Below are 27210 nucleotides of genomic sequence, written 5' to 3' on the forward strand. Positions count from 1 at the left end.
TATCAGTCTGCAGTTACTTTAAATTAATGTATTTCTAAGTTACACTAATACCTTCAATAATGATACTTAAGTACAATAATTTTACACTGGAAGAACCAAAATCCCCTCTAACAGTCTGCAGTTACTTTAAATTAATGTATTTCTAAGTTACACTGATACCTTCAATAATGATACTTAAGTACAATAATTTTACACTGGAAGAACCAAAATCCCCTCTATCAGTCTGCAGTTACTTTAAATTAATGTATTTCTAAGTTACACTGATACCTTCAATAATGATACTTAAGTACAATAATTTTACACTGGAAGAACCAAAATCCTCTAACAGTCTGTAGTTACTTTAAATTAATATATTTCTAAGTTACACTGATACCTTCAATAATGATACTCAAGTACAATAATTTTACACTGGAAGAACCAAAATCCCCTCTAACAGTCTGTAGTTACTTTAAATTAATATATTTCTAAGTTACACTGATACCTTCAATAATGATACTTAAGTACAATAATTTTACACTGGAAGAACCAAAATCCCCTCTAACAGTCTGCAGTTACTTTAAATTAATATATTTCTAAGTTACACTAATACCTTCAATAATGATACTTAAGTACAATAATTTTACACTGGAAGAACCAAAATCCCCTCTATCAGTCTGCAGTTACTTTAAATTAATGTATTTCTAAGTTACACTAATACCTTCAATAATGATACTTAAGTACAATAATTTTACACTGGAAGAACCAAAATCCCTCTAACAGTCTGCAGTTACTTTAAATTAATGTATTTCTAAGTTACACTAATACCTTCAATAATGATACTTAAGTACAATAATTTTACACTGGAAGAACCAAAATCCCCTCTAACAGTCTGCAGTTACTTTAAATTAATGTATTTCTAAGTTACACTGATACCTTCAATAATGATACTTAAGTACAATAATTTTACACTGGAAGAACCAAAATCCCTCTATCAGTCTGCAGTTACTTTAAATTAATGTATTTCTAAGTTACACTAATACCTTCAATAATGATACTTAAGTACAATAATTTTACACTGGAAGAACCAAAATCCCCTCTAACAGTCTGCAGTTACTTTAAATTAATGTATTTCTAAGTTACACTGATACCTTCAATAATGATACTTAAGTACAATAATTTTACACTGGAAGAACCAAAATCCCCTCTATCAGTCTGCAGTTACTTTAAATTAATGTATTTCTAAGTTACACTGATACCTTCAATAATGATACTTAAGTACAATAATTTTACACTGGAAGAACCAAAATCCCTCTAACAGTCTGTAGTTACTTTAAATTAATATATTTCTAAGTTACACTGATACCTTCAATAATGATACTCAAGTACAATAATTTTACACTGGAAGAACCAAAATCCCCTCTAACAGTCTGTAGTTACTTTAAATTAATATATTTCTAAGTTACACTGATACCTTCAATAATGATACTTATGTACTTTATAATTTTTTCTTTATTCCAGTTCATTTGACCTTGTGAATCTTTTCAAAAATTCCACCAAACTAAAACGACCATTAACGTACATGGAAAAACCCTAAGTTCACGTGCTACTGTGGCGCCCCCAGTGGTTAATCCATACCAGAGATGTAATGATTTCTCCATCCCTTGTACATCAGTGTTGGGTTCCTGTTGAGGTAGTTTCTTTGGAGGTCTGAAAAACAAGATGGTGTGTTATACAGATGTTATATAGTTGTATTGTGTTATATATTGTGTAATGTTGTATGTATATATAGTTACACAGATATATTATGTTGCATAGTTATATTTATAAAAATAAATAATGAAGTGGAACTTATTTCTCTTAATATCTAACATACAACTGTATATTAACTTACTGACCTGTCCTAACATACAACTGTATATTAACTTACTGACCTGTCCTAACATACAACTGTATATTAACTTACTGACCTGTCCTAACATACAACTGTATATTAACTTACTGACCTGTCCTAACATACAACTGTATATTAACTTACTGACCTGTCCTAACATACAACTGTATATTAACTTACTGACCTGTCCTAACATACAACTGTATATTAACTTACTGACCTGTCCTAACATACAACTGTATATTAACTTACTGACCTGTCCTAACATACAACTGTATATTAACTTATTGACCTGTCCTAACATACAACTGTATATTAACTTACTTGACCTGTCCTAACATACAACTGTATATTAACTTACTGACCTGTCCTAACATACAACTGTATATTAACTTACTGACCTGTCCTAACATACAACTGTATATTAACTTACTGACCTGTCCTAACATACAACTGTATATTAACTTACTGACCTGTTCTAACATACAACTATGAATTAACCTATTAACTTGTCCCCCTGCATCTAGAGGTGGGACTAAGTCTAAAGGGGTCCTGAAGGAGCTGACAAAGTTAAGAATTCCCAACAAGGGTAACATATACAAGGGGTCCAATTAGTTTTAATGCTGTAGAGGGTCATCTTTCGTAGTTATACCACCAGCAATGACATCAGCACCTCAGAAATATTAAACAGTAAAATATCATAGTTAAATGTCTTGAAACAAGCACAGCACAGTCCTGGCTTTGCAGTGGGGAACATTGTGACAACAGTCAGAAAAACTTGAACACTTATAATCACAATACAAGCACACTAACAACCAGGAGAGGCCCTGCCTTGATTCTTTTTAACAGCTGTAATAAAAAAACAATATTCCAACATAGACAGTCTGTATTTAAGACAAAACAATGATAAAATAACCGTAACTGGACTTTGAAAATGGGAACCTTATTCACACAATGACAACTTACTTCGTGAACTCTAATTCAAAGTGCTGTGAATTGGTTTTAGTTTTAGTTTCATTCTAGGATCAGTTGGTTCTGTCTAGTATGCTCCCGAGAGTAAAATTACTACCTTTTGTTTTCTAGTTCTTTGGTGAACAAAACTATGTTCTCTACTCCTTATAAAGGTAAATGTCCATTATTAAAACGTTACCCTACTCCTTATAAAGGTAAGTGTCCATTATTAAAACGTTACTCTACTCCTTGTAAAGGTAAGTGTCCATTATTAAAACGTTACTCTACTCCTTATAAAGGTAAATGTCCATTATTAAAACGTTACTCTACTCCTTGTAAAGGTAAGTGTCCATTATTAAAACGTTACTCTACTCCTTGTAAAGGTAAGTGTCCATTATTAAAACGTTACTCTACTCCTTGTAAAGGTAAGTGTCCATTATTAAAACGTTACTCTACTCCTTATAAAGGTAAGTGTCCATTATTAAAACGTTACTCTACTCCTTATAAAGGTAAGTGTCCATTATTAAAACGTTACTCTACTCCTTATAAAGGTAAGTGTCCATTATTAAAACGTTACTCTACTCCTTATAAAGGTAAGTGTCCATTATTAAAACGTTACTCTACTCCTTGTAAAGGTAAATGTCCATTATTAAAACGTTACTCTACTCCTTGTAAAGGTAAATGTCCATTATTAAAACGTTACTCTACTCCTTGTAAAGGTAAATGTCCATTATTAAAACGTTACTCTACTCCTTGTAAAGGTAAATGTCCATTATTAAAACGTTACTCTACTCCTTATAAAGGTAAATGTCCATTATTAAAACGTTACTCTACTCCTTATAAAGGTAAATGTCCATTATTAAAACGTTACTCTACTCCTTGTAAAGGTAAATGTCCATTATTAATGTTACTCTACTCCTTATTGTTTTCTCACCTAGTTGTCATGGTATCCAGCCTGATCCACAAGTCTTCAAACTTTCCACGAGGCTTCTTTGCGAAAGGTGCACGTGTCGTTCGCAATAATCGAACATTGGATTTGTACAACTCGGACTGGAAGCCTTTTTTCTCAGTCGTGAATGATCCTGGTGGGAAGTTTGAAAACTACTGGCGCCACTCCTCTTCTCAGTGTCAATTAGTTTTGAATCGCTGCTAAATCCTGATGCGTCGGATAGATGGAGCCACGGCCAGTGTTTCTCTTTGCTGTCATAGGTCCTGCTTGTAAACCGGAAAGAGACGTGCAAAAAAAACTTAATACAAGAAGTAATTCGTACTTAACGTAGAACTATTCCTGTTTTTGCTCAGTTATTCTAATGATCAAATGTCAAAGAAGCCCATAAATTTACCACGAAGATGTAGCAACCAACGAGGGTGCCCATCTGATGAAACATTACGTGCTAATATTTAAAATTAATAACTATAGTTAGTGCCAGGTTGAGTTTTAGTTTCCATATAAGTTAGTACATTGTTCAGATCAATCTTAACTAACAATAAAAGAAAGGTGGTAAAACAATATACTTAATTTCAAGTGTAAAGTTTTAAATAGTTTATATGAAACTCCAATAAAAATTGGAAGGAAAAGTCGCTGTACACTCGTTTCATTAAGAACACAGTTTTAACGAAACAAGCACTGATTTAATGTGTTTGATTTTCTTTAATAAAATACAAACTCTACAGATCGTACAGAAATTTTTCCCCGCCCTGTGGTGTTTATAAAATTATAAAGTTTGACCACGTCACACCATCGTTTTAGGTACATATCAGAAGCTGTAAAAACGTTTTGTGACAGTAATGAAATCTACAACCTGAAACTTAAGTGATGTCGGTATAAAAAAGTGATACTTTATGACCTCTATTTCAAAACCACCACTCATTATGGATCATCATATTCGTGTTTTTTATGTTATCACATGTACACAGACTCCATTATAACGTGTAATGTTGTACGTGTATACAGTCGTGTAATGCTGTGCTTCTAAAAGTAAAAACACCTTTCCACACATGTTTATTTCAGCGCAGAACCACACAATAAGTTATCTTCACTGTTCACTATACATTTTAACCCTTGTATGTCGACTAAGATCTGACACTGCTAATTGTAAATGTTTTCTTTTGAGTGAAAAAAACAAACAAAACGTAAAACTTGTGGTAAATATGAAATGACAGTTGTTTTAGAAACCAACCATTGTTTACAAAACTGTTAAAACAAAATTACCTTCCAGTAAAGAGAAATACAACAAGTTGTCGAATCTCACTTATCTACCTTTTGGACAGATCTTATTACTTTTGTGTCTGAACAATATTTGTTTTTTTTATAATTTTGACAATACTGATAGAAAATCTTAAAACAACGAGATAAAAATTAAAAATATATATTTTATATGAATATTACATAAACACTTCAGCCCGCCTTCCGCTAGTACAGCGGTACGTCTACAGGTTTACATAAACACTTCAGCCCCCCCCCGGTACGTCTAGCTAGTACAGCGGTACGTCTACGGGTTTACATAAACACTTCAGCTAGTACAGCGGTACGTCTACGGGTTTACATAAACACTTCAGCCCCTCGCTAGTACAGCGGTACGTCTACGGGTTTACATAAACACTTCAGCCCCCCGCTAGTACAGCGGTACGTCTACGGGTTTACATAAACACTTCAGCCCCCCGCTAGTACAGTGGTACGTCTACGGGTTTACATAAACACTTCAGCCCCCGCTAGTACAGCGGTACGTCTACGGGTTTACATAAACACTTCAGCCCCCCGCTAGTACAGCGGTACGTCTGGGTTTACATAAACACTTCAGCCCCTCGCTAGTACAGCGGTACGTCTACGGGTTTACATAAACACTTCAGCCCCTCGCTAGTACAGCGGTACGTCTACGGGTTTACATAAACACTTCATCCCGCTAGTACAGCGGTACGTCTACGGGTTTACATAAACACTTCAGTTTACATAAACACCCCCGCTAGTACAGTGGTACGTCTACGGGTTTACATAAACACTTCAGCCCCCGCTAGTACACAGTGGTACGTCTACGGGTTTACATAAACACTTCACGGGTTTACATAAACACTTCATCCCCCCCGCTAGTACAGTGGTACGTCTACGGGTTTACATAAACACTTCAGCCCCCCGCTAGTACAGTGGTACGTCTACGGGTTTACATAAACACTTCAGCCCCCCGCTAGTACAGTGGTACGTCTACGGGTTTACATAAACACTTCATCACACAGCTGCTGCTTTATCACAGTCAGTTAAGTCCGTCAAAAATTAAAACTAAAAGTTATTCCAGATTTTTACACTGTTACTAAGTACATCACTGGAGGCATGTCTAAGATCTTTAAAACCATGAAATATATAGTGGCTAGTATTGTGGTTCCCTCTAGCGACAAGTTTACACTTTTCATATTGACGTATATCAGAGACGTCATTAGGCGCTGCCACAGGAGATTCGTACCCCGAATGCATTTGCTCTTGAAAATCATAATAGAAAATTATGATTAATATCATATTGAAACATCGAAAATTCCGACGAGTTCTGGGCCTGAGCCCCGACTCGTGTAAGTACCTAGCAGTGCCTATAACATATGTAGGGGATGCTGTTGTGATTTTCTTTAAGAGTCCTACTAAAAATAGCGCTAGGAATAAATGTGTTCTATTTTCGATATTGTGGTATATAGATTGTATATATAAAATAGCGTCATAAATAGGTTTATTCTATGTTATCCTGTAATGTATAGAGAGAGTTACTAAAAATACCGCTAGGGACAAGTTGTTCCTATTTTCAGTATTGGCGTGTATACAATACAGCACTTTAAAAACTTCGCTAGGGCCGGTTTATACAATTCTCAGCTTTGATATATTGCTGGACATTTAGAAAACTGACTGTAGTTGCTAAATGGCCTCTACTGTATTACGCATGCAAAGTTTTTATTTGTTGTTGTTTTACTTCTTGTACATACAATGAGATGTTACTGCAGTAATTTAACTATTTAGTGTTAAATAACATTGTTAAGAACGAGGATATTTATTGTGTAGCCTTTAGAAAAGAAATTAAATACGTAGATATTTAACTATTTCTAAATTTAGTGTCCGTTAATACTACATTTTAACTATTCTCTTTTCAAATATAAGTAGATGGCGCTAGTAACAATTTTACAAACTGTGAGAAATTCACAATACTCACTGTATCAACTTCTCATTGGCTCCAATATGTTCAATTTCATATCCTTGACTTTTCATGAAGTCTAGAATTGTGTCATTACCAAGAAAATGACCTGAAAACGGTAAGACATGTGAAAATTTTAACTATAATTGGTCTAACTTGCCACTTTTCTTCCAATTCTCGAATGTACTTCAGTGAATGTGAAAATACAAACAGTAAAAATATTTGCACGTCCACTTACTTTAACCTGTTCCTATCTAAATCAGTGAAATTCTTTATAATAAATAATTTCTTTAACCTGTTTATATCAGAAACAGTGGGAGTTTTCTTTATAATTTAAGTTAACCTTATATTTTAAGAAATGGTCAGGTTAATTTTAATGAACTAATCAGTTTAACCTCTTCACTTAAGTATTTTAATAATATACTTAATTTAAACCGTTCATATCATATTACTTTCCCAATATTATTATTATGACATTGTAAGAAGTTTTTTTTTTTAAAAAAACGTTACATTTTCCTGTATTTTACAGTTTAAAAAATATGTCTCTCGCAACATACAATAATTTTCACTTATCAGCCTCGGAACTATTGGATTTCCCCCTTTAAAAGTGAACTAATGTTAACCATAGACAGAATACAGCTAACGACTGCAAGTGAAACTACATTCAACCTGTGACGTAACAAGTTTGTGGAAGGTCTCTTAACGCTCCTGAAGAAACTGAAAAGCGAAACGTTGAGTGTACAATTCAATCAAAGTAATAAATTCACGTTATAAAGTGATTTATTTCTGGTATTAAAACTAGTTTTAAATTTAAACTGAGTGTTGCGACATGTGATACCACACCTAAATAACAAAACTTTACAGGGCTACGCTATATTCTACAATTTCAAGTTATACCATTCACGTGCCAAAACATATCGTGAGTGTTATTTAAAGTTTTCTTTAACTTGTAACCCAAATTTTATGAAAGAACAGTTTTATTAGTTGCATCTGAGGATTTTGGAAACACAAGTGAAGTAGATAAGCAAATCTTAACTTTAACCGAATTGTAAGGCGATTGGTTTTACTGTAAAAAACCATTCAGTATAACTTAACCTTGTTGGTTATCGTTTTGAATCTCCACAGTGGTTCAATGGCAATTCTTTACCCGTGATGGCAGAGCACAGATAGCCTATTGCGTAGCTTTGCACTTAAGAAATGAACCAAGTTATCCTTATGTAGATTTCACTCAGCACGAGACACTGATTGAGTTAACTGATGCTTCAATACAATATATCAATATAAGATAATTAAAAACTGCTACTTTAAAAGGGGAAAATATGGAGCTTCAAAAACACACAGAAACGAGGTAGGCAGCTTAAAGTGAAAAGTACTCAAAGTTATGGTGTTTGAGACATGGTACTGGAAATCCCTATTTTGACTCTCCTAAATATTACAGATTTTAAACACGGAATCAAAGTATGGCTTAAGGACATAATGTCAGGATCACATCTCATATACCTCGAGTCCAGTTGGTTATTTCCACTTCAGGCTACTTGTCTTGTGTCTGTATTTTATCAAGATGTCTCTTAGACCTCTTTTGAATTAACAACCTTTAATACTCTTAATTCTTCAGTGTTTTTATGTTATTACAGTGGTTCTTAACCTGGGTTCAATCGAACCCCAGGGGTTCGGCGGAGGTCAAGACACACACACTGTGTGTGTGTCCGTTCACATTCACCCCACTCGTATGATTCGTGACGTCATGCTCCACTTGACCATCATTGGCTGCAGCTGATCACGTCACATCACTTGGCCTTAATATCTGTGCTGCAGGGAACTTTGTGCGTTTAGCATTCGACTTGTGATTGTAGTAATCGTGCGTCATTTGTGATTTTTTTCCTAGTCTTTCAATCCCTTCATACTCATGTCGAGCAAAAACAAAGTGATCGGACGAATACGTACAATATGGATTCACGTGTATAACGTAACATGATAGGAGTCAGCGTCCTCAACGCATGATTTGCAATGCCAAGTTAAGAAAGTCTAGTCTAGCACCGGCAAAACTAGGAGAACACTCCCTAAAGCTGCATGGAGATGAGAAATACAAGAACACAACGCTTGCTGAATTCAAGGTAAAGAGAGCCAGGTTCGATGAAAAGGCTACTTTGTTCTCGGCTTTGTACCCATCGACAAACCGATCCTCACAGCATCGTGCGAAGTTGCGTACTTGATCGCATAGCAGAGCAAACCACACACCATTGGTGAAGCACTCGTAAAACCAGCTGCGTTGATAATGGCGAATATCATGCTGGGAAAAGCTGCTGAAAATAAGTTATCCCAAATTGCTCTTTCAAATGACACCATCAGCAGGAGAATAGATGACATGAGTGATGACATCTTGGCTCAAGTAGTAGCAGATCTGATTTCAAGCCCAGCAAAATTCAGCCTTCAACTCAACGAGACCACCGATGTTTCCAATCTAAGCCAGCTTGTTGTATTCGTGCGCTATACGAGACCACCGACGTTTCCAATCTAAGCCAGCTTGTTGTATTCGTGCGCTATACGAGTTTTGTTTGGGAATTTCGCACAAAGCTACTCGAGGGCTATCTGTGCTAGCCGTCCCTAATTTAGCAGTGTAAGACTAGAGGGAAGGCAGCTAGTCATCACCATCCACCGCCAACTCTTGGGCTTCTCTTTTACCAACGAATAGTGGGATTGACCGTCACATTATACACCCCCACGGCTGGGAGGGCGAGCATGTTTAGCGCGACGCGGGCGCGAACCCGCGACCCTCGGATTACGAGTCGCACGCCTTACGCGCTAGGCCATGCCGGGCCCTGCGCTATACGAGACCACCGACGTTTCCAATCTAAACCAACTTGTTGTATTCGTGCGCTATGTGAAGAACGACGAGATAAAAGATTTTTTTATTTTGTAAACCTCTTACAACAACAACTAAGACGTGAAGAAACTTGTGGATGACTTCTTCTGAGACAACGATCTTTCGTAGGATATGGTTTCTGCAGTTTGTTCGGACGGAGCTCCAGTCATGCTGGGACGAAACTCTGGTTTTCGTGCGCCGGTGAAAGCCGATGCACCACACATCATTGTAACGCACTGTGTTCTGCACAGGATTGCGTTGACAACAAAAACCTTGCCTTCAAAACTAGCAGAAATATTAAAAATTGTAGTGGAATGTGTGAACTTTATGCGAAATAGTGCCCTGAAGTACCGCATCTTCAAAGAGCTGTGTAATGAAATGGGCTCTGAATTCGAGGTACTTCTGTACCATTCTAACGTTCCGTGGTTATCCCGGGGAAAGGTGCTGAATCGTGTTTTTGCCATGCGTGTGGAATTAGACCTGTTTTTGTTAGATTTTTCGAAGCAATCTGCATGACAATGTTCGTGCTCCGAGTTCATTCTCATTTTGGCGTACATGGTCGATATCTTCAATCATCTCAATCAGCAGATGCAGGGCGGTGGAGTCAACATCATCGGAGCGGAAGAAAACCTGAAGGCTTTTCATAAAAAGCTAACGTTATGGAAACGACGAACAGAGAATGATAACTTCGCAAACTTTCCCCTGCTGGACGACTGTGGAAGTAAGATCGAAGATGTGTCTGAAATCGGAGACATTTCTGTACCCGGGGAACTGAAGCAAGCAATTGCCATGCACTTAGATGAGCTCGCAAAGTCTCTTGACGGATACTTCCCCTCCAGAGAGTCATATCCAGCATGCGTGAGACAGCAGTTCACGTTTACTGTTGCGACAGCAGATGTCAATGATGAATACCTCGACGAAATCATTGAACTCCAGCAGAGCCAGGTTCAACAGCAACTTTTCAGAACAGCAACGCTCTCAACGTTTTGGTGTCACCAAATCGTAGCTACACTCTTATTGCTAAGAAAGCCCTTGAGATACTCATACCGTTCGTTACCACGTATCTTTGCGAGCAATCCTTTTCGAGGATGATAGACATAAAAACCGAAGAAAAGGAACAGACTTTGTTACGAAAATGATATGAGAGTGGCACTTGTCAAGGTGAAACCGCGCATTTCTGAACTTGTCTCTGAAAGGGAACAGCAAAAGTCACATTGATTTGCAGTAAATATTCATTGTTTTTGTGTGAAATTCATGTTTTGTTGGTTTTGTTCTTTGAACACTGATATTGTGTGCAACTGATGCATGGTTCATTTTGTGCACTAATAAAATATCTACTTATGTTCTGAATTTGAACAAAATCATATTTTATTTTTCCAATTACGAAGGGTTCGGTGAATGCAAGTACGAAACTTCTGGGGTTCAATTCCTCCAACAAGGTTAAGAACCACTGGTCTCGTACAGTACCTCCCAACAAGGTTAAGAACCACTGGTCTGGTTCAGTACCTCCCAACAAGGTTAAGAACCACTGGTCTGGTTCAGTACCTCCCAACAAGGTTAAGAACCACTGGTCTGGTTCAGTACCTCCCAACAAGGTTAAGAACCACTGGTCTGGTTCAGTACCTCCCAACAAGGTTAAGAACCACTGGTCTGGTTCAGTACCTCCCAACAAGGTTAAGAACCACTGGTCTGGTTCAGTACCTCCCAACAAGGTTAAGAACCACTGGTCTGGTTCAGTACCTCCCAACAAGGTTAAGAACCACTGGTCTGGTTCAGTACCTCCCAACAAGGTTAAGAACCACTGGTCTGGTTCAGTACCTCCCAACAAGGTTAAGAACCACTGGTCTGGTTCAGTACCTCCCAACAAGGTTAAGAACCACTGGTCTGGTTCAGTACCTCCCAACAAGGTTAAGAACCACTGGTCTGGTTCAGTACCTCCCAACAAGGTTAAGAACCACTGGTCTGGTTCAGTACCTCCCAACAAGGTTAAGAACCACTGGTCTGGTTCAGTACCTCCCAACAAGGTTAAGAACCACTGGTCTGGTTCAGTACCTCCCAACAAGGTTAAGAACCACTGGTCTGGTTCAGTACCTCCCAACAAGGTTAAGAACCACTGGTCTGGTTCAGTACCTCCCAACAAGGTTAAGAACCACTGGTCTGGTTCAGTACCTCCCAACAAGGTTAAGAACCACTGGTCTGGTTCAGTACCTCCCAACAAGGTTAAGAACCACTGGTCTGGTTCAGTACCTCCCAACAAGGTTAAGAACCACTGGTCTGGTTCAGTACCTCCCAACAAGGTTAAGAACCACTGGTCTGGTTCAGTACCTCCCAACAAGGTTAAGAACCACTGGTCTGGTTCAGTACCTCCCAACAAGGTTAAGAACCACTGGTCTGGTTCAGTACCTCCCAACAAGGTTAAGAAACACTGGTCTGGTTCAGTACCTCCCAACAAGGTTAAGAAACACTGGTCTGGTTCAGTACCTCCCAACAAGGTTAAGAAACACTGGTCTGGTTCAGTACCTCCCAACAAGGTTAAGAAACACTGGTCTGGTTCAGTACCTCCCAACAAGGTTAAGAAACACTGGTCTGGTTCAGTACCTCCCAACAAGGTTAAGAACCACTGGTCTGGTTCAGTACCTCCCAACAAGGTTAAGAACCACTGGTCTGGTTCAGTACCTCCAAACAAGGTTAAGAACCACTGGTCTGGTTCAGTACCTCCAAACAAGGTTAAGAACCACTGGTCTGGTTCAGTACCTCCAAACAAGGTTAAGAACCACTGGTCTGGTTCAGTACCTCCAAACAAGGTTAAGAACCACTGGTCTGGTTCAGTACCTCCAAACAAGGTTAAGAACCACTGGTCTGGTTCAGTACCTCCAAACAAGGTTAAGAACCACTGGTCTGGTTCAGTACCTCCAAACAAGGTTAAGAACCACTGGTCTGGTTCAGTACCTCCAAACAAGGTTAAGAACCACTGGTCTGGTTCAGTACCTCCAAACAAGGTTAAGAACCACTGGTCTGGTTCAGTACCTCCCAACAAGGTTAAGAACCACTGGTCTGGTTCAGTACCTCCAAACAAGGTTAAGAACCACTGGTCTGGTTCAGTACCTCCCAACAAGGTTAAGAACCACTGGTCTGGTTCAGTACCTCCCAACAAGGTTAAGAACCACTGGTCTGGTTCAGTACCTCCCAACAAGGTTAAGAACCACTGGTCTGGTTCAGTACCTCCCAACAAGGTTAAGAACCACTGGTCTGGTACAGTACCTCCAACAAGGTTAAGAACCACTGGTCTGGTACAGTACCTCCAACAAGGTTAAGAACCACTTGTCTGGTACAGTACCTCCAACAAGGTTAAGAACCACTGGTCTGGTTCAGTACCTCCAACAAGGTTAAGAACCACTGGTCTGTGTAGCAGCAGTACTGTCCTATTTAATATAGTTTAATGAAATAGTTCGTGTGTTATGCTCTTTTGAGAAAGAATAAGAGCTTTTGGATTGGCTTCATACAGACTATAATAAGGTCGTGATAACTGACACTGCACGTGTGATTACTATAAAGCCTGGTGATCAATATGACGACTCTTAAGTGTTGGCTATAATTTAACCCTTACCATCAGATGCTCGAAATTCAGCTTGATGCTATCTAAACTACAGTTTAAACATTTCTGTTGTTTAAGACGTTTGTGTACCATAACCGAAATCAACTATGCAGTGGTAAAAAACACAATTGTGATCCTATATATAAACAAATGATACACGACACCAGTACAGTCGTGACAGTAAGTGTGGTACGTGTGCCGTATGAACATTAAATTACATGCACGCAACTACTTACATATACATGTAGTAGATTATGAAACTCTATATAAACTACATTAAAACTACTGGGTGTTAACAACCACCATTATTTTCAAGACAGTCAAGTAAACTTAAAAACTACCCTACAAAGAGTGTAATGATGCGTCTAGTAACATTGTTCATGTTTTATACAACAGTCACAGCTAGTTTTGCTGTAGCCTAATGGGAAAATATTAGATAATAAAGAACAAGTGGACAATCCCTCTTTTGGACAACTAGTGAGGTTTACGATAGAATTAAAAGTTGATGATTTGTTTCATTTTAGTTTGGGTTTTCAAAAACTCAACAATAACCGAGAAATGAACTTTTAAATTTTATCTAATTGCGAAGCAAAACCAACCGACAAAAACTCAACAGCTGTTTATTATATTACAAGCTATGTTGCTAAGCCTTTCCAAACCTACGAAATGTTTAAAGAAATTAAACGAATTAACCTAAAAAACTGTTGCCCTTCGCTAATTCCTAGACACTTCAGCTGAAGATGCTTCAGTGAAAGGAAACTGGTAAAATCAAGAGATCAACTGAGATAGGCGACAAACTGGATAACTTGTATATAATTATGGGCTGGGAACACGTCATCCCTTGCCATTAGCGACACTGGTGATGTTTTATACGAGACGTTAAAAAAATCTAATTGAAGCAGGCCTCATCATTGGTTCTCGCGTATTTAATTAAGTAAAGTCTTAAATAAACAAAAAATAACAATTTGCGAACGTAAATCAGCAAACATTTATAATCGTATTACTTAAATATCTATTTCGGTTTGCTTTAGTCACGACTTGTACAAATCTGTTACAACAATCTTCTTACTTTTAATATTATCGCAAACCGTGTTTTTCAGTTTGTAAAAGTATACGTAAAATGTGTCCGATGAAGTAACAATATTAACAAATCACGTGGTTTATGTTCATGTGGCAATAGGCAATGCCCCTAATAACTCTACACAAAAATAGTGATCGCCACGTGCTCTCTTTCTGTGATATTGTTTGAAATAAATGGTCTCTTCGTAAGAGCATCTATCATTACATATAGATGTGCAATACTTTGTTCGTAAAGGTTTTGGCACTCTTTGTTCAGTAGAGTGTCTGGTAATCAGAGACAACGGGTCAATACAGGTCTGGATAATTCCTAATATCCAATGACAGAAGTTTGGCAGCCACGACATAGTTAATTACTATTTCTCCTCGGTGTTAAAATGTCTGATATATAACTGTTAATTAACCAAAGACGCACAACCTTCTACTTAAAAACACGACAAAGAAGTACACGTAGACAGAGAAAAAAGCACTATGAATACATACAGACAGAGAGAAAAAAGCACTATGAATACATACAGACAGAGAGAAAAAGCACTATGAATACATACAGACAGAGAGAAAAAAAGCACTATGAATACATACAGACAGAGAGAAAAAAGCACTATGAAGACATATAGACAGAGAGAAAAAACACAAAAATACTATAAATACATATGGACAGAGAGAAATAAACACAAAAGCACTATGAATACATATAGACAGAGAAATAAACACAAAAGCACTATGAATACATATAGACAGAGAGAAATAAACACAAAAGCACTATGAATACATATAGACAGAATACATAAAACACACAAAAGTACTATAAATACATATAGTCAGATAGAAAAAAACACAAAAATACTATGAATACATACAGACAGAGAGAAAAAACACAAAAATACTATAAATGCATATAGACAGAGAGAAAAACACATCACATCATAACAGAAGTCGACTAAATAAAAGGATAAACAGGCGTCTACGATATATAAATTTATACCAGCAACTGAACTGAACATCCAACAATAAAAAACGGATAAGTTATCAAAATAATTTGTATAATAAATGTTTTGTACTATGTCAACATCTTTTATAGATAGTATGGTGACATGAGTAAATCCAACCAATTTTCCAATAAAGATATACAATGACATTAAAAGGTTGGGATGGGCGTGACCCTGAAGTTATCACGCCCGGAGTTTGAATCTGAAGATGGGCGTGGCCAGTATTCATTACTCACTAGAGTGATAAAAGATAAAGCCACAAAATGAAACAATGTGTCTTTAAGCACATTACTATTAACAAACTTATTACGGGTTTGTTGTTTTTAAAACAGACCACACAGAAAATAATTTGACAAAAGTAAAATAGCAAAGATTATATAACTGGTCACACTAACTATTCAAACAGTGTAGTTATTGTAAAAACTAACAAACCTTAAACATATGGATAAATAAAGATTTACTTTGGAGAGAAAAACGTACACAAATCACAAAGGGAATGACACCTACCGGCACCGAACGCAAAGAAGAAACTCTTATCCGGATACGTGTTCAGTAATTCAGAAACCCTTTCAGCCATTCTCTTATTCCGCTTAAATATAAGTTCGTTCTTAAAATAATCGTCGATAGCTTTGGCGATAGATATATCGCTTGAGAGAAGCGATGTATTTACAAGATTTGGCACGGAAGTTGAGTCGTGGTTAAAGATAACAGCGTTTAGGTCTCCACAATTGTAATGTCTGATTAAATCTTCGGTCGTGTAAGTCACCTGAAGCTCTCCACTCCTAATGTTCTCGTGTTGGAACAAAGTTTGATTTAAAGCAAAAATTACCTACAGATAGTAAAAATAAAAGTACAAATTATCAACAAAAATTCAAAACAAAAACCAGTAATTCAAAGAATAATTGCCCGAAAAAGGAGAACATTAGTTAAGCTAACTCGTAGAACTGGTTGTAAAAAAGTTGACTTAATTTGCGTATATTTTCTATCGAATAATCCGAAAGAATTCGTACAATAATAGAAATCATTACAACCAGATTGTGGTTTTCGTTAATGAACGGCTTTTGTTTTAATTTCGCGCAAAGCTACTAGAGGGCTATCTGCGGTAGCCGTCACTAATTTAGCAGTGTAAGACCAGAGAGAAGGTAGCTAGTCATCACCACCCACCGCCAACTCTTGGGCTACTCCTTTACCAACGAATCGTGGGATTGACCGTCACATTATAACGCCTCCACGGCTGAAAGGGCGAGCATGTTTGGTGCGACCGGGATTCGAACCCACGACCCTCGGATTACGAGTCGAACGCCTTAACACACTTGGCCATGCCGAGCCCTAATGAAAGGCACCAGGGGTAGAACACAATGATTAATGTCAGCCGTGTACTGCTTATATTCTTTCCTAGACTAGGAATACTCGTTATGTATTGGTGGTAGAAAATCTAATGACATTTTTTATTTTTCAATATATAGTTTCCTTGTTATTGTGGTTCTTTTCATATTAAACTTAGCTTTTAGTAAATTATAATAATAATACACTCACAATAAATTAAATCGGAAAAATATTTTCGGCTGCACCTTATTATTATTATTTTTTTTTTTATGAATCCTGTGAGGTTGCGGAAAACAAAGATAATATATTAATTCAGGGCCTGAACAGGAAACTATATAGTCACCAATATAAGATATTTTCTAATAGGCAGTTGTTGCTTATTTCACAGTCAACACAATATAAATACACTACCTAAACTATCTATCAAAAAATATCAAATAACTACAATTGTTTGTCTTTCATTACTTGACGTTTGGGTTCATTAGATCGTCTACAAGACAAACGAATGCCTGTCAGATTTCTCCAATAAGCCTCAATGCATGAAACACAAAACCAACAAAAGTTCATTAAAATTAAGTTTTTATACGTCGCTCTCAAACCCACACTTTCAGGACCCTTACACTCCCCAGGGTTATAAATACACACTGTACTGAGATAATGACAGAATGAACGACAGAGCTCGGACATACAAGTTTTCTGACAGCCACATAACCCTAATTCTGGCGCTCAGATAACTGAAAATCCGAAATGTTCATTTGTAAAATCAAAATCTTTGAAGACAAGTGTTAACTGAAACTATATTAAGATGTCTAAATATACAGAAAAACAAATGGATAAACCTTAAAGTGTGGGAACGTTAATAAGTGAAGCGACATACACGAGAACAAAGGGAAACAAGGTATTTTCAAGGAACACTATTTTTCATTCAGGTTTATTTGATACATTGTAACCCAAATCATGTTCCCGGAACTTTTTTTATTCACTCTGTTTCTGTCACGTACGTGTATGTTTAAAATATTCAGAGAAACAACCCACGTTTACGAACCCATTACATATCTCTTGTGCAGATTTTCAAACTTTACAAAACAGCTGAATCACTATTCTAGCGTGATGTGGACAATCGGTTTCGAAAACGACGTCTGATTGGTTGGATTTCACACAAATTCGTGCAAAGCTACACAAGGGATACCTGCGACAGTCATCTATAATTTCGAACTGATAGATTGGAGGGAAAGCAGCTCCAACCGTTGAGCTAATTTAATAAAACCGTAAGATGTGTCTCTCTCCTACAACTCACCCACGCTTCAGAATGCGAAGTGTTAGTTTTGCAATTTGCGACAATTGAACGTAAATGATTAACCGTTGAATTCATAGTCCGTTACAATGAACATTAGGCCTCGCTCAGACACCATTAATTATAAACGCATATATCTGACGGAGTAAATGCTACAAATAATTATTCCGTGATACGCAATATTCTCCACATTCTCTAGTCAGTACCCTCAAACATCGTTCCAGAAATTATAGGGGTAACTTACGAATTTTTTTCAAACATGGAATTATCTAAACACTAAATGTTTCGAAGACTGTCTACTTAGCAATATACAGAACAGCATTTCTTATTTTATATGAAAAAATAACAGTTGGATGTTTTAAAACTAAACAGAGTTGTAAGTGAAACAACAATATTCCAACGTATTTCATTGAACAAGGTCTACAAGACTAAATCTACGTGAACCCAGGCTACTTTATAAACGAAGACTAAATCTACGTGAACCCAGGCTACTTTATAAACGAAGACTAAATCTACGTGAACCCAGGCTACTTTATAAACGAAGACTAAATCTACGTGAACCCAGGCTACTTTAAACGAAGACTAAATCTACGTGAACCCAGACTACTTTATAAACGAAGACTAAATCTACGTGAACCCAGGCTACTTTAGAAAGAAGACTAAATCTACGAGAACCCAGGCTACTTTATAAAGAAGACTAAATCTACGTGAACCCAGGCTACTTTAGAAAGAAGACTAAATCTACGTGAACCCAGGCTACTTTATAAAGAAGACTAAATCTACGTGAACCCAGGCTACTAAAGAAGACTAAATCTACGTGAACCCAGGCTACTTTATAAAGAAGACTAAATCTACGTGAACCCAGGCTACTTTAGAAAGAAGACTAAATCTACGTGAACCCAGGCTACTTTAGAAAGAAGACTAAATCTACGTGAACCCAGGCTACTTTACAAAGAAGACTAAATCTACGTGAACCCAGGCTAATTTATAAAGAAGACTAAATCTACGTGAACCCAGGCTAATTTATAAAGACTAAATCTACATGAACCCAAGATACTTAAAGAAATCTCCATGAACCTAGTGTGGTCTTCCCCATTACTTGGTATTCATATTTGTTTAAAGTTTGACTTTCATGAGCCGGGGCTACTGGAATCATAACGGATATTTTCAGTAGTCAGGTACTTCGCCCACACCGAAACACCCATTAAAAGAGAGTTTGCTTGATTCATATCTTTTGTAAGTACCATTCACTCTGGGTGTAACATAAACTTGTCAGTCGACAAGTCGGGGCTCTATCTTCTCTCGTTACTCTATTAATGAGTACCGCTTACAAAAAGAATAACCTTTACTTAACATGTCATCTCCTTGCACGCTCACGACCCGCAAGTCTCCAGAGCACATGAGGTGCCGCCACCTGGTGATATTCAGATCAAGTATTATCTCAGACTGCAATGTTATACTTTAGAACAGTGGTCCTCCAGCTGTTTACACTTTGTACACACGTCAATCGTATATTTTACTGAAGCCACAAACGTTACATTCTTTTTTATTTACAGACTTTGTTATTAAACTCCACATGGTGAATGACTCCCTTTCGAGAGGCGGTTAATAGAATCTCAAAGTTCTGAAAACGTCGACGTTCCTATATTCTCAATTAAAACACGATAACGTAGTCTTTAGAGTTATTATTTTGTGTCACAAAACCACAAATAATAATTTTATGTACCGTAAGTACATCTTTCAAAGAGTAACTACTTTTTATGGTTTTATATCAGGCGATACGGTGCCAGAGTGTGACATAAATTGTGAGTGCCGAAAATGAGTTACACGTGCGTAGCCTTCAGTGTACAGTATTTCCTAGTAACATTACTCACCGTACTAGATTTTTACGAGCGAAGGAATTCGCAGCGCGATCTAGTGACAGTGGAAACAACAAAACGTAAATATCATATCTACTTTTTACTTAACTGATAAACATATTCAAAGAAATAACTACGATTGAGAGTCCGTGAACTAAGTTCCGTAAAGCACTTCTGACTCGAGAGTACCTGGGATGTTTGGCATTTCATGTATAATAACCAAAAGAGAGTGAAAACGTTGGATAAACTCTAGCAAACACAAATTTCCCAAGGCATGCTGTTTTAAACTGTAAGGTTAGTAACAGCTGATACAACAAACGATTGACGTAAAACACAAACTGCAAATAACAAGTGCGAACAACACCATCTCTTGACATGAATGTGAAAAAATATTAACATACACAAAATATGAATACACTTGTTATGTCTTAAATTGGTCGCCATGAAACATATATACAGACCCACATATTGTCTCTAATGGATATATAAAGACTTCTGTATGCCACATCTTGTCCACAACGAACATATGGTTACTGTATTATAGCACACAACACTCCTAAAAAACACGTACATAGACTACAGTGTATCGCACCTTAACTATTATTAACACAGATCTTTGTTCAAAACAAACACATAAGCTCTTATACATTAGTAACAAATCTATCAGCTTCTGAACGAACAAATATCGACCCCTGTATATCAAAAAATTGTTCCTAATGATACACACCCGTGTATCTGTCGGTAGGAATTATTTACATTTTAGTTCTAATCTATATCGTATGATGTCAGCTAAGTGCAAAACTTCACAACGGGTTTCTCTCTGTCTACCGTCCACAACGGGCAGTCGAACACTGGACTCTCTACTGATCAGCCAGAGAATAGCTTTCTTCGCCCATAAATTGCTGATAAATCATATACACCCCTGAAACTGCATATTGTCTTCAACAAGTAAAAAAAAAAAAAGACCATATTTGTACATGTTAAGCGTATTGAAAAATATACACAAGAATGTTGGGTTTAATGGGTTGGAATTAAACACAATGTGTCCACTGCGGGTATCGAAACTTGATTTTTAGTATTTTAAGTCCACAAACTTACCGCTGAGTCAGCGAGGGAGGGGGTAACATCACGACAAACAAAATAATTATATTATTAATATATATATGTGAGGCTTTTATTTAAATTTTACTTTATAAATATATGTCGAGACATAACCACCGTTAGGCCTACGTTTGGAAAGTAAAGTTGTGCGAGTTAAACCTACCTGAGTAAAGTTGAGGCCATTCAGTGGTAGACATTGTTCTTCTGGGTGCTCCACGGCGCCCGTCCGTTTATTCAGTTTCTCAGCTTCTTGAGCAAGATAAAGGTCCAGCACGGGGATTCCTCGTGACTTGACGTCACTCTCTGTTAAAGAGTTCACCATCAACATGACCCACACTGGTCGTTTCCTTTCCCAGTTAAACGTCATCATGTTGAACACATAGTCAGCGTACAGTCCTCGGTTCCTCTGGTCTGCAGTCAGCCACGACGGTAACATGATTTTCACGTACTCTAAGTGACTTTTCAACCGTCTATACAGATCTTTAGGGAGTACGTCGACCAAATTCTTGCCCTGTGGTAGTAGTTGGCACTTGCTCAGAGCGCTAAACGTATACGGGTCCATCAAATCTAACTCGAAGAACACGTTGTCAGATTGCTGGAAGGCATGTTTGGCACTGGCAGGAATGTAATCCCACACCCTTGTGTAAGGAACATGAATCGTACCAAAAAAATACGAAGGCGGATCCTTATTGACAGACCACAGAAACGACATGGGACCTTCCTGTTGTAAAGAAAAACCTGGTTAGTTTTGAATGTGGAAAGTTAACTTGGAAAGTTAGCGTAATGTGCGTGTAAAACAAGGGTGGAGAAAATCGGAAATATATATTAACTAAATGTAAAACGAAATAAAATCCATAAATTAAGGTCACATGCCTATGAAACATAAGAACCTAAACTGTAGCACTATTCGCAAGTAATATGAATTTTCTCTAACTATATCAATATGTCGTCACCTGGCCACATCTCGAAGGTTAGGGTGCTGCCCAAGAACTTTGAACTTACTATATGACCGTCACCTGGCCACATCTCGGAGGTTAGGGTGCTGACCAAGAACTTTGAACTTACTATATGACCGTCACCTGGTCACAAACTCACTCCGTGATAGTTACTTGTTCGGCTATAATTAAAACATTTTCTTTACAAACGAATACTTTCGTAAAAACCTACAGGGCAGTTGACGAGAGGGAGCCAGCCTCGCCTGCCATCTTTTCAAGTACCTTTAAAGAGTACTATGATTGTCTGTTACAGTTATAAATCGGCCCTAGTTGAAAGTGCATGGCATATACATTGAACCTTCCGTTTCACACTTAAATAAGCTGACCAATTGGACATGTCGAACAAATACCTACTCAGAATAGCTGAGTATTTTAACAAAGGCTACTCCTAAAAACACAAATTAAATTATTCTCTGTAGCTTCCTGCCATTATATTTACAAATTCGTCACGGGTTTAGGTACGGGTTTAGGGAAAAACGACCGCAGTGTTTGTCCAAAGCCCTGAGCTATCAAAGAAACCCACGTTAAAACTTACAAATATGTTAACATACTTATTGACTTCTATAACCAACTGATAGCAGCACTACTGGTCACGTGCACGCAGGAAGGAAGATGGAAAGAGACTAACAGACACACAGAGAGAAACACAAACAATGTAACAAGTCAGTGAAACGTGGCTACTAGAAAACATCCCAAGACTGTGAATTTTGATTTTAAATCCCCCTAAAGATAAAATAACGACAACAGATGAACGTGAACAATGTGTCGACCAGAGTTTTGTCAATATTGTGGTAAAATGCTTTAATAGCTAACTGTATCATAACTTGGTTAACCGCGAGAAAATTATGTCGTGTTTATTTAAATTAGGTTAAACTCACAGTTACAGCGAGTTATTGTGCTCTACCCACCACGTTGCAAGTCCGCGAGATGTCGCTGTTCCACTGGAAGACATTTCAATTGGATGTCACAATCATTTTTTATTTAAATATTGTTATAAGTGTATAACAGTCAAAGATCTGTAGAACACACACACACACGTCAAAATATTTCTTTTCAAGAGTACATTACATGAATGTTGTTCATTTTTTGTAATTTCTACAATTTTATATTGATATTGAGTTTTGTATGTTTATTTTAGTGATGGAATTTCACGACACAAACGAGACTTCCTTCGTCGAATCTTTGAAACAAATATTTCATAAGATATTAAAAAAAACGCATTAAGAGAGCGACGTGTGCGAGTTGTTTTTAGGTTTTTAATTTTTTCTCTCGTGTCGATATTACATACTTGCAAGATTTTATTATACCATGTCGAATTAATTGCTTTGAATTCAACTACACATCCCTCCTTTGATGTTTTTTTTACAGAAATGGCAACTGTGAGAAAAACGTTCACTTCAATAACAATCTTTACTTGCGCTCAGTAAAATAACAAGGAACGGTAGCATCCATTGCAAAAAAAAACTCCTAGCGACTATGAAGCAAACCTGAGCGATCTGATTTGCTGGATGTACTCAATGCATCGAAACTCAAGCACTTTTGTCAACAATACGTTGCAGTTGCTTTCCTTTGCTTAAAAACAAACACACTTTAAATTTTCTTATGTAAATAACACAGGTAATGACAAAAGACGGTTGATTGTAAATAACACACTAGACAATCATACTGGATACACATTATGATCCAAACGACTGAGTTGACTGTACGTTTTATATTTATTCGTCACTGTTTTTTAGGGAAATTACCGTTGAACAGTTGTAACTGGCATCTGCTAGTAACAAAATGAGTTTGTATGTGTATTACTTTGGAATCTCTTCTCGTTTACGATAAAAAATATATACAACGAGTTTTAGAGATATTATTTTGCAAGTTTTCGTCACTGTTTTTAGAACTTGTTATTTCATAAATATCTGCTGAACCATTTAACACTATAATGTTGTCATTACGTTTTATTTACTATAAATATTAGAATCAGTGTTTTAAACTCTACCTACCCATCGTTTGAAACGAAGTTTGGTTCGTAAAACCACAATATAATTCATAGTGTCTTTCCAAAGTGTTTATCTGTTGGTTGTTCCTCAAATTAATAAAAGTTTATTATAAGATACCTAATATCTGTGGACTGTTTCCATTTGAGTACGCTAGAAGCGTACAATGTTACTAGCCTGTTAACTTGTTAAAATGGCTGAAGATGAAAATCGGGAGTTCAAATACGAGAGCTCCCTCTACAAAATTTAACTCGATACCCTCGAGTCATTAGTCTAGCCTGAAAGGAAATACTATCTAGGAAGTACAGGTACGAGGCTGACTTTATTTCCCAAAACGCAGGATTATAAAGTAGACTTTATCTGAAAAGACTAGGAAATTTAAACCTAGGCGTAACCTTACATGCTCACGTGGGCAAGTCATCCCAGAAGAAAGGTATTTATGGTTCGGACACAGCCACCCCTAGCTACTGACCAACAACATCCGCCATTAAAACAGTTTTGTCCAGCCCTTTGAGCCAAAAATGGTATCGACTATTGCTTTATAACTCACGCATAACAGAAAGTACAAAGCTTGTTCAATGGCTTTACGTCTCGAACCCCGGACTCGTTACTTACTAGGTCACGTACAGCCTTTGGTTATGCGGTGTTACTAAAATACTCTACAATTTAACGTATAATTGACAACTTAGTGAGAGCGACAGTTTACACACCTTGTTCTTAACTAGTCAGTACTGAGAATAACGACATTAATGCTGTCAAAGCCCAAGTTATCTAAGTTCTCTAGAAAATACAGGATGAAATGTAATTACAGGATAAATTGTATAAGTTCAGCATTTGCAACGCGGATAGGCTTTATACTGTCAACACAAGATGTGATTTTACACTAAATAATACTATAAAAAATTACATTACCTATCGTCAGCTGTAAATAAACAGTGGCAAATGGAGGGGATTTAGCGATAACCTAAGAAAGAAATGAGAGAGTTACGAGGATACTGCAGGCGTGTAGATCCTTGGGATTTGAGGAAAGACCTCTTCGGTATTTAATGTAAAATATATAGTGTTTTTTTCTTAAGACGGGAAGGACAGCAGAGACTGACTCATTACTACACAACAAAGAACTTTTTCATGAAAAACATAATACACTGCTATAAAAAACAATTAGAAGTAATACGTGCCAGCTAACCCTAGTCAACAGGAATCGTCTGCCAACAGCGGGTTACAATCTTATGTACAGTGTATACAATTACTCGGAACGTTTTATTACCGAAAGATTCGAATGGAAAGATAATCTCTAAATCACCCCAGTTTGATAGAAACAAAAAAGTCCACAAATGACATCAACCAATTTAAACTGGTCCTATATATAGATTACTATACGTGTCGCCGCCTTGACGCCACCGATCTAGCTGAAAAACTCAGTTGCGCATGGAAAACTAATGGTTTCAAACTCGACTTTCGTGTCACTGTGACCTCTCAAAATAACCCTAGGGAGAATCAGTAAAATACAGCAGCTAATTACGCACAGTATTAATTTATTATGTTTGAAACTCCACCGAGTAGAATTCAGTTTATCATTTCTTTTGTTTATTCAGACTAAACTTTAATGTATTTTCAATCATTAACAATAGTTTGTAGAGTAAACCACTGTATATTATGAAAACCACACATGCGTGACACCTCCGCACATCAAGTCAAAGGGTTCCTCACCCATCCGCCACGCCCCTCTTCAGGTGGTCTTGTTTTCATTGTTAAATGTACCGAAATATTAGACCAGTAAATCTACTGAATTGATCCCAAAAAAGAGCTAAGATTTTCGTTTTATACTGTTATTAATAGAATCATGCGTGGCTCAGTAACTAGCGTGCCAGACTGTGGAGCTTACGATTTGTGGTTCGTGTCCCGTTACCGGCAAAAAACAACAACACCAAAACGTTTCGCATTTAGAAACCTTGGGTGTATTATAAGAATAGGTTGAACCCCCTTTAATTACATTCAGAAGAGCAGTTCTGGTCTTCTTTCATTTAGCAGTAACACTGAATGATATGGGACTCAGTTACTTATACACTGCAGGCCAAAATCTTAAGGCCAATAAACAAAGACAAAATATGCATTTTGCATTGTTAGACTCAACCACTTATCTGAGTAGAGCTTCGAAAGATGAAAATAAGAAAAGGTAAATCAAAATAAAAAAACTTTTTTAAGCATTGAACAGGGAAAATGTGAATACTATGAAATTAGCCTAAATACTAGCTGGTCAAAAGTTTAAGATCATACCAAAAAAAGTGTTCTAAACATGGTAGGAAATGCCCAACAAGAGGTGTCAGTAGTGAGTTGCACGTCCATCATTGCGAATAACTGCAAACATTCGCTTTGGCATGGTCGATATAAGCATTTGCAGAAGGCTGGCTGGAATGTTATTTCAAGAGGTGAAGATGGCTTCACGAAGATCATGCACTGTTTGGAATTGACGTCCATTTCTATAGACTTCCCTTGCCATCCACCCTCAAACATTTTCAATGGGGTTCAGCTCGGATGAACACGCTGGATAGTAAAAAAAAAAAAAAATCACGTTATTCGCCATGAAAAAGTAATTTGTCCTGCGGGCATTGTGGATTGCAGCGTTGTCCTGCTGAAAGATCCAGTCATTTCCACACAAGTGAGGGCCCTTCAGTCAATAAGAATGCTCTCTCCAACATGCCAATGTAGCCAGCTGCTGTTTGGTGCCTCTGTATAACCTGCAGCTCCATTGTTCCATGGAAGGAGAAAGCACCCCAGATCATGATGATGTAGAAAATGTTTCCGGTGAGATATCCTTATCGTGCCAGTAACGTTGGAAGTCATCTGGATCATCCAGATTAAATTTTTTCTCATCAGAGAACAAAACCTTCTTCCACTTTTCTACATCCTATGTTTGGTGCTTCTCAGCAAAGTTTAACTGAGCTGTTTTGTGGTGTGGAAGGAGGCGTGGCCTTTGAAGACATTTAAGGTTTTTAAAGCCTTTCTCTTGTCGATGCCGTCTTATTGTTCTTGAGCTGCATTCTGTGTCCGTAAGGGCCTTATTCTGGTTCGACGATCAGCTGGTGTCTTGCTGGACAACCCGTCGAATCCTCCTGCTCAACGCCGACAACATTTT

At 37.3% G+C, this 27210-nt stretch overlaps 1 protein-coding gene across 3 annotated transcripts in view; it reads right to left on the bottom strand.

Annotated features, from left to right (window-relative positions):
- Window positions 1-378: 378 nt before the first annotated feature.
- Window positions 379-27210, bottom strand: part of LOC143248515 (metalloprotease TIKI1-like) — a 37985-nt gene continuing 11153 nt past the window's right edge. Inside the window, exons 1-6 of one of the 3 annotated variants that reach the window (XM_076496933.1) lie at window positions 22045-22232; window positions 21255-21812; window positions 16019-16340; window positions 7006-7096; window positions 3756-4036; window positions 1337-1686 (exon numbers count right to left, since the gene is read on the bottom strand). In XM_076496933.1, coding sequence (XP_076353048.1) covers window positions 3763-4036; window positions 7006-7096; window positions 16019-16340; window positions 21255-21803 — 1236 coding nt within the window. In that variant the 5' untranslated portion in view covers window positions 21804-21812; window positions 22045-22232 and the 3' untranslated portion in view covers window positions 1337-1686; window positions 3756-3762. Of the gene's footprint in view, window positions 1687-3755; window positions 4037-7005; window positions 7097-16018; window positions 16341-21254; window positions 21813-22044; window positions 22233-27210 lie in introns of those variants that run through there. The other 2 variants (XM_076496932.1, XM_076496930.1) reach the window with 2 other exon arrangements.

The sequence above is a fragment of the Tachypleus tridentatus genome, chromosome 4, assembly GCF_004210375.1.
Source record: "Tachypleus tridentatus isolate NWPU-2018 chromosome 4, ASM421037v1, whole genome shotgun sequence".
Classification (NCBI taxonomy): domain Eukaryota; kingdom Metazoa; phylum Arthropoda; class Merostomata; order Xiphosura; family Limulidae; genus Tachypleus; species Tachypleus tridentatus.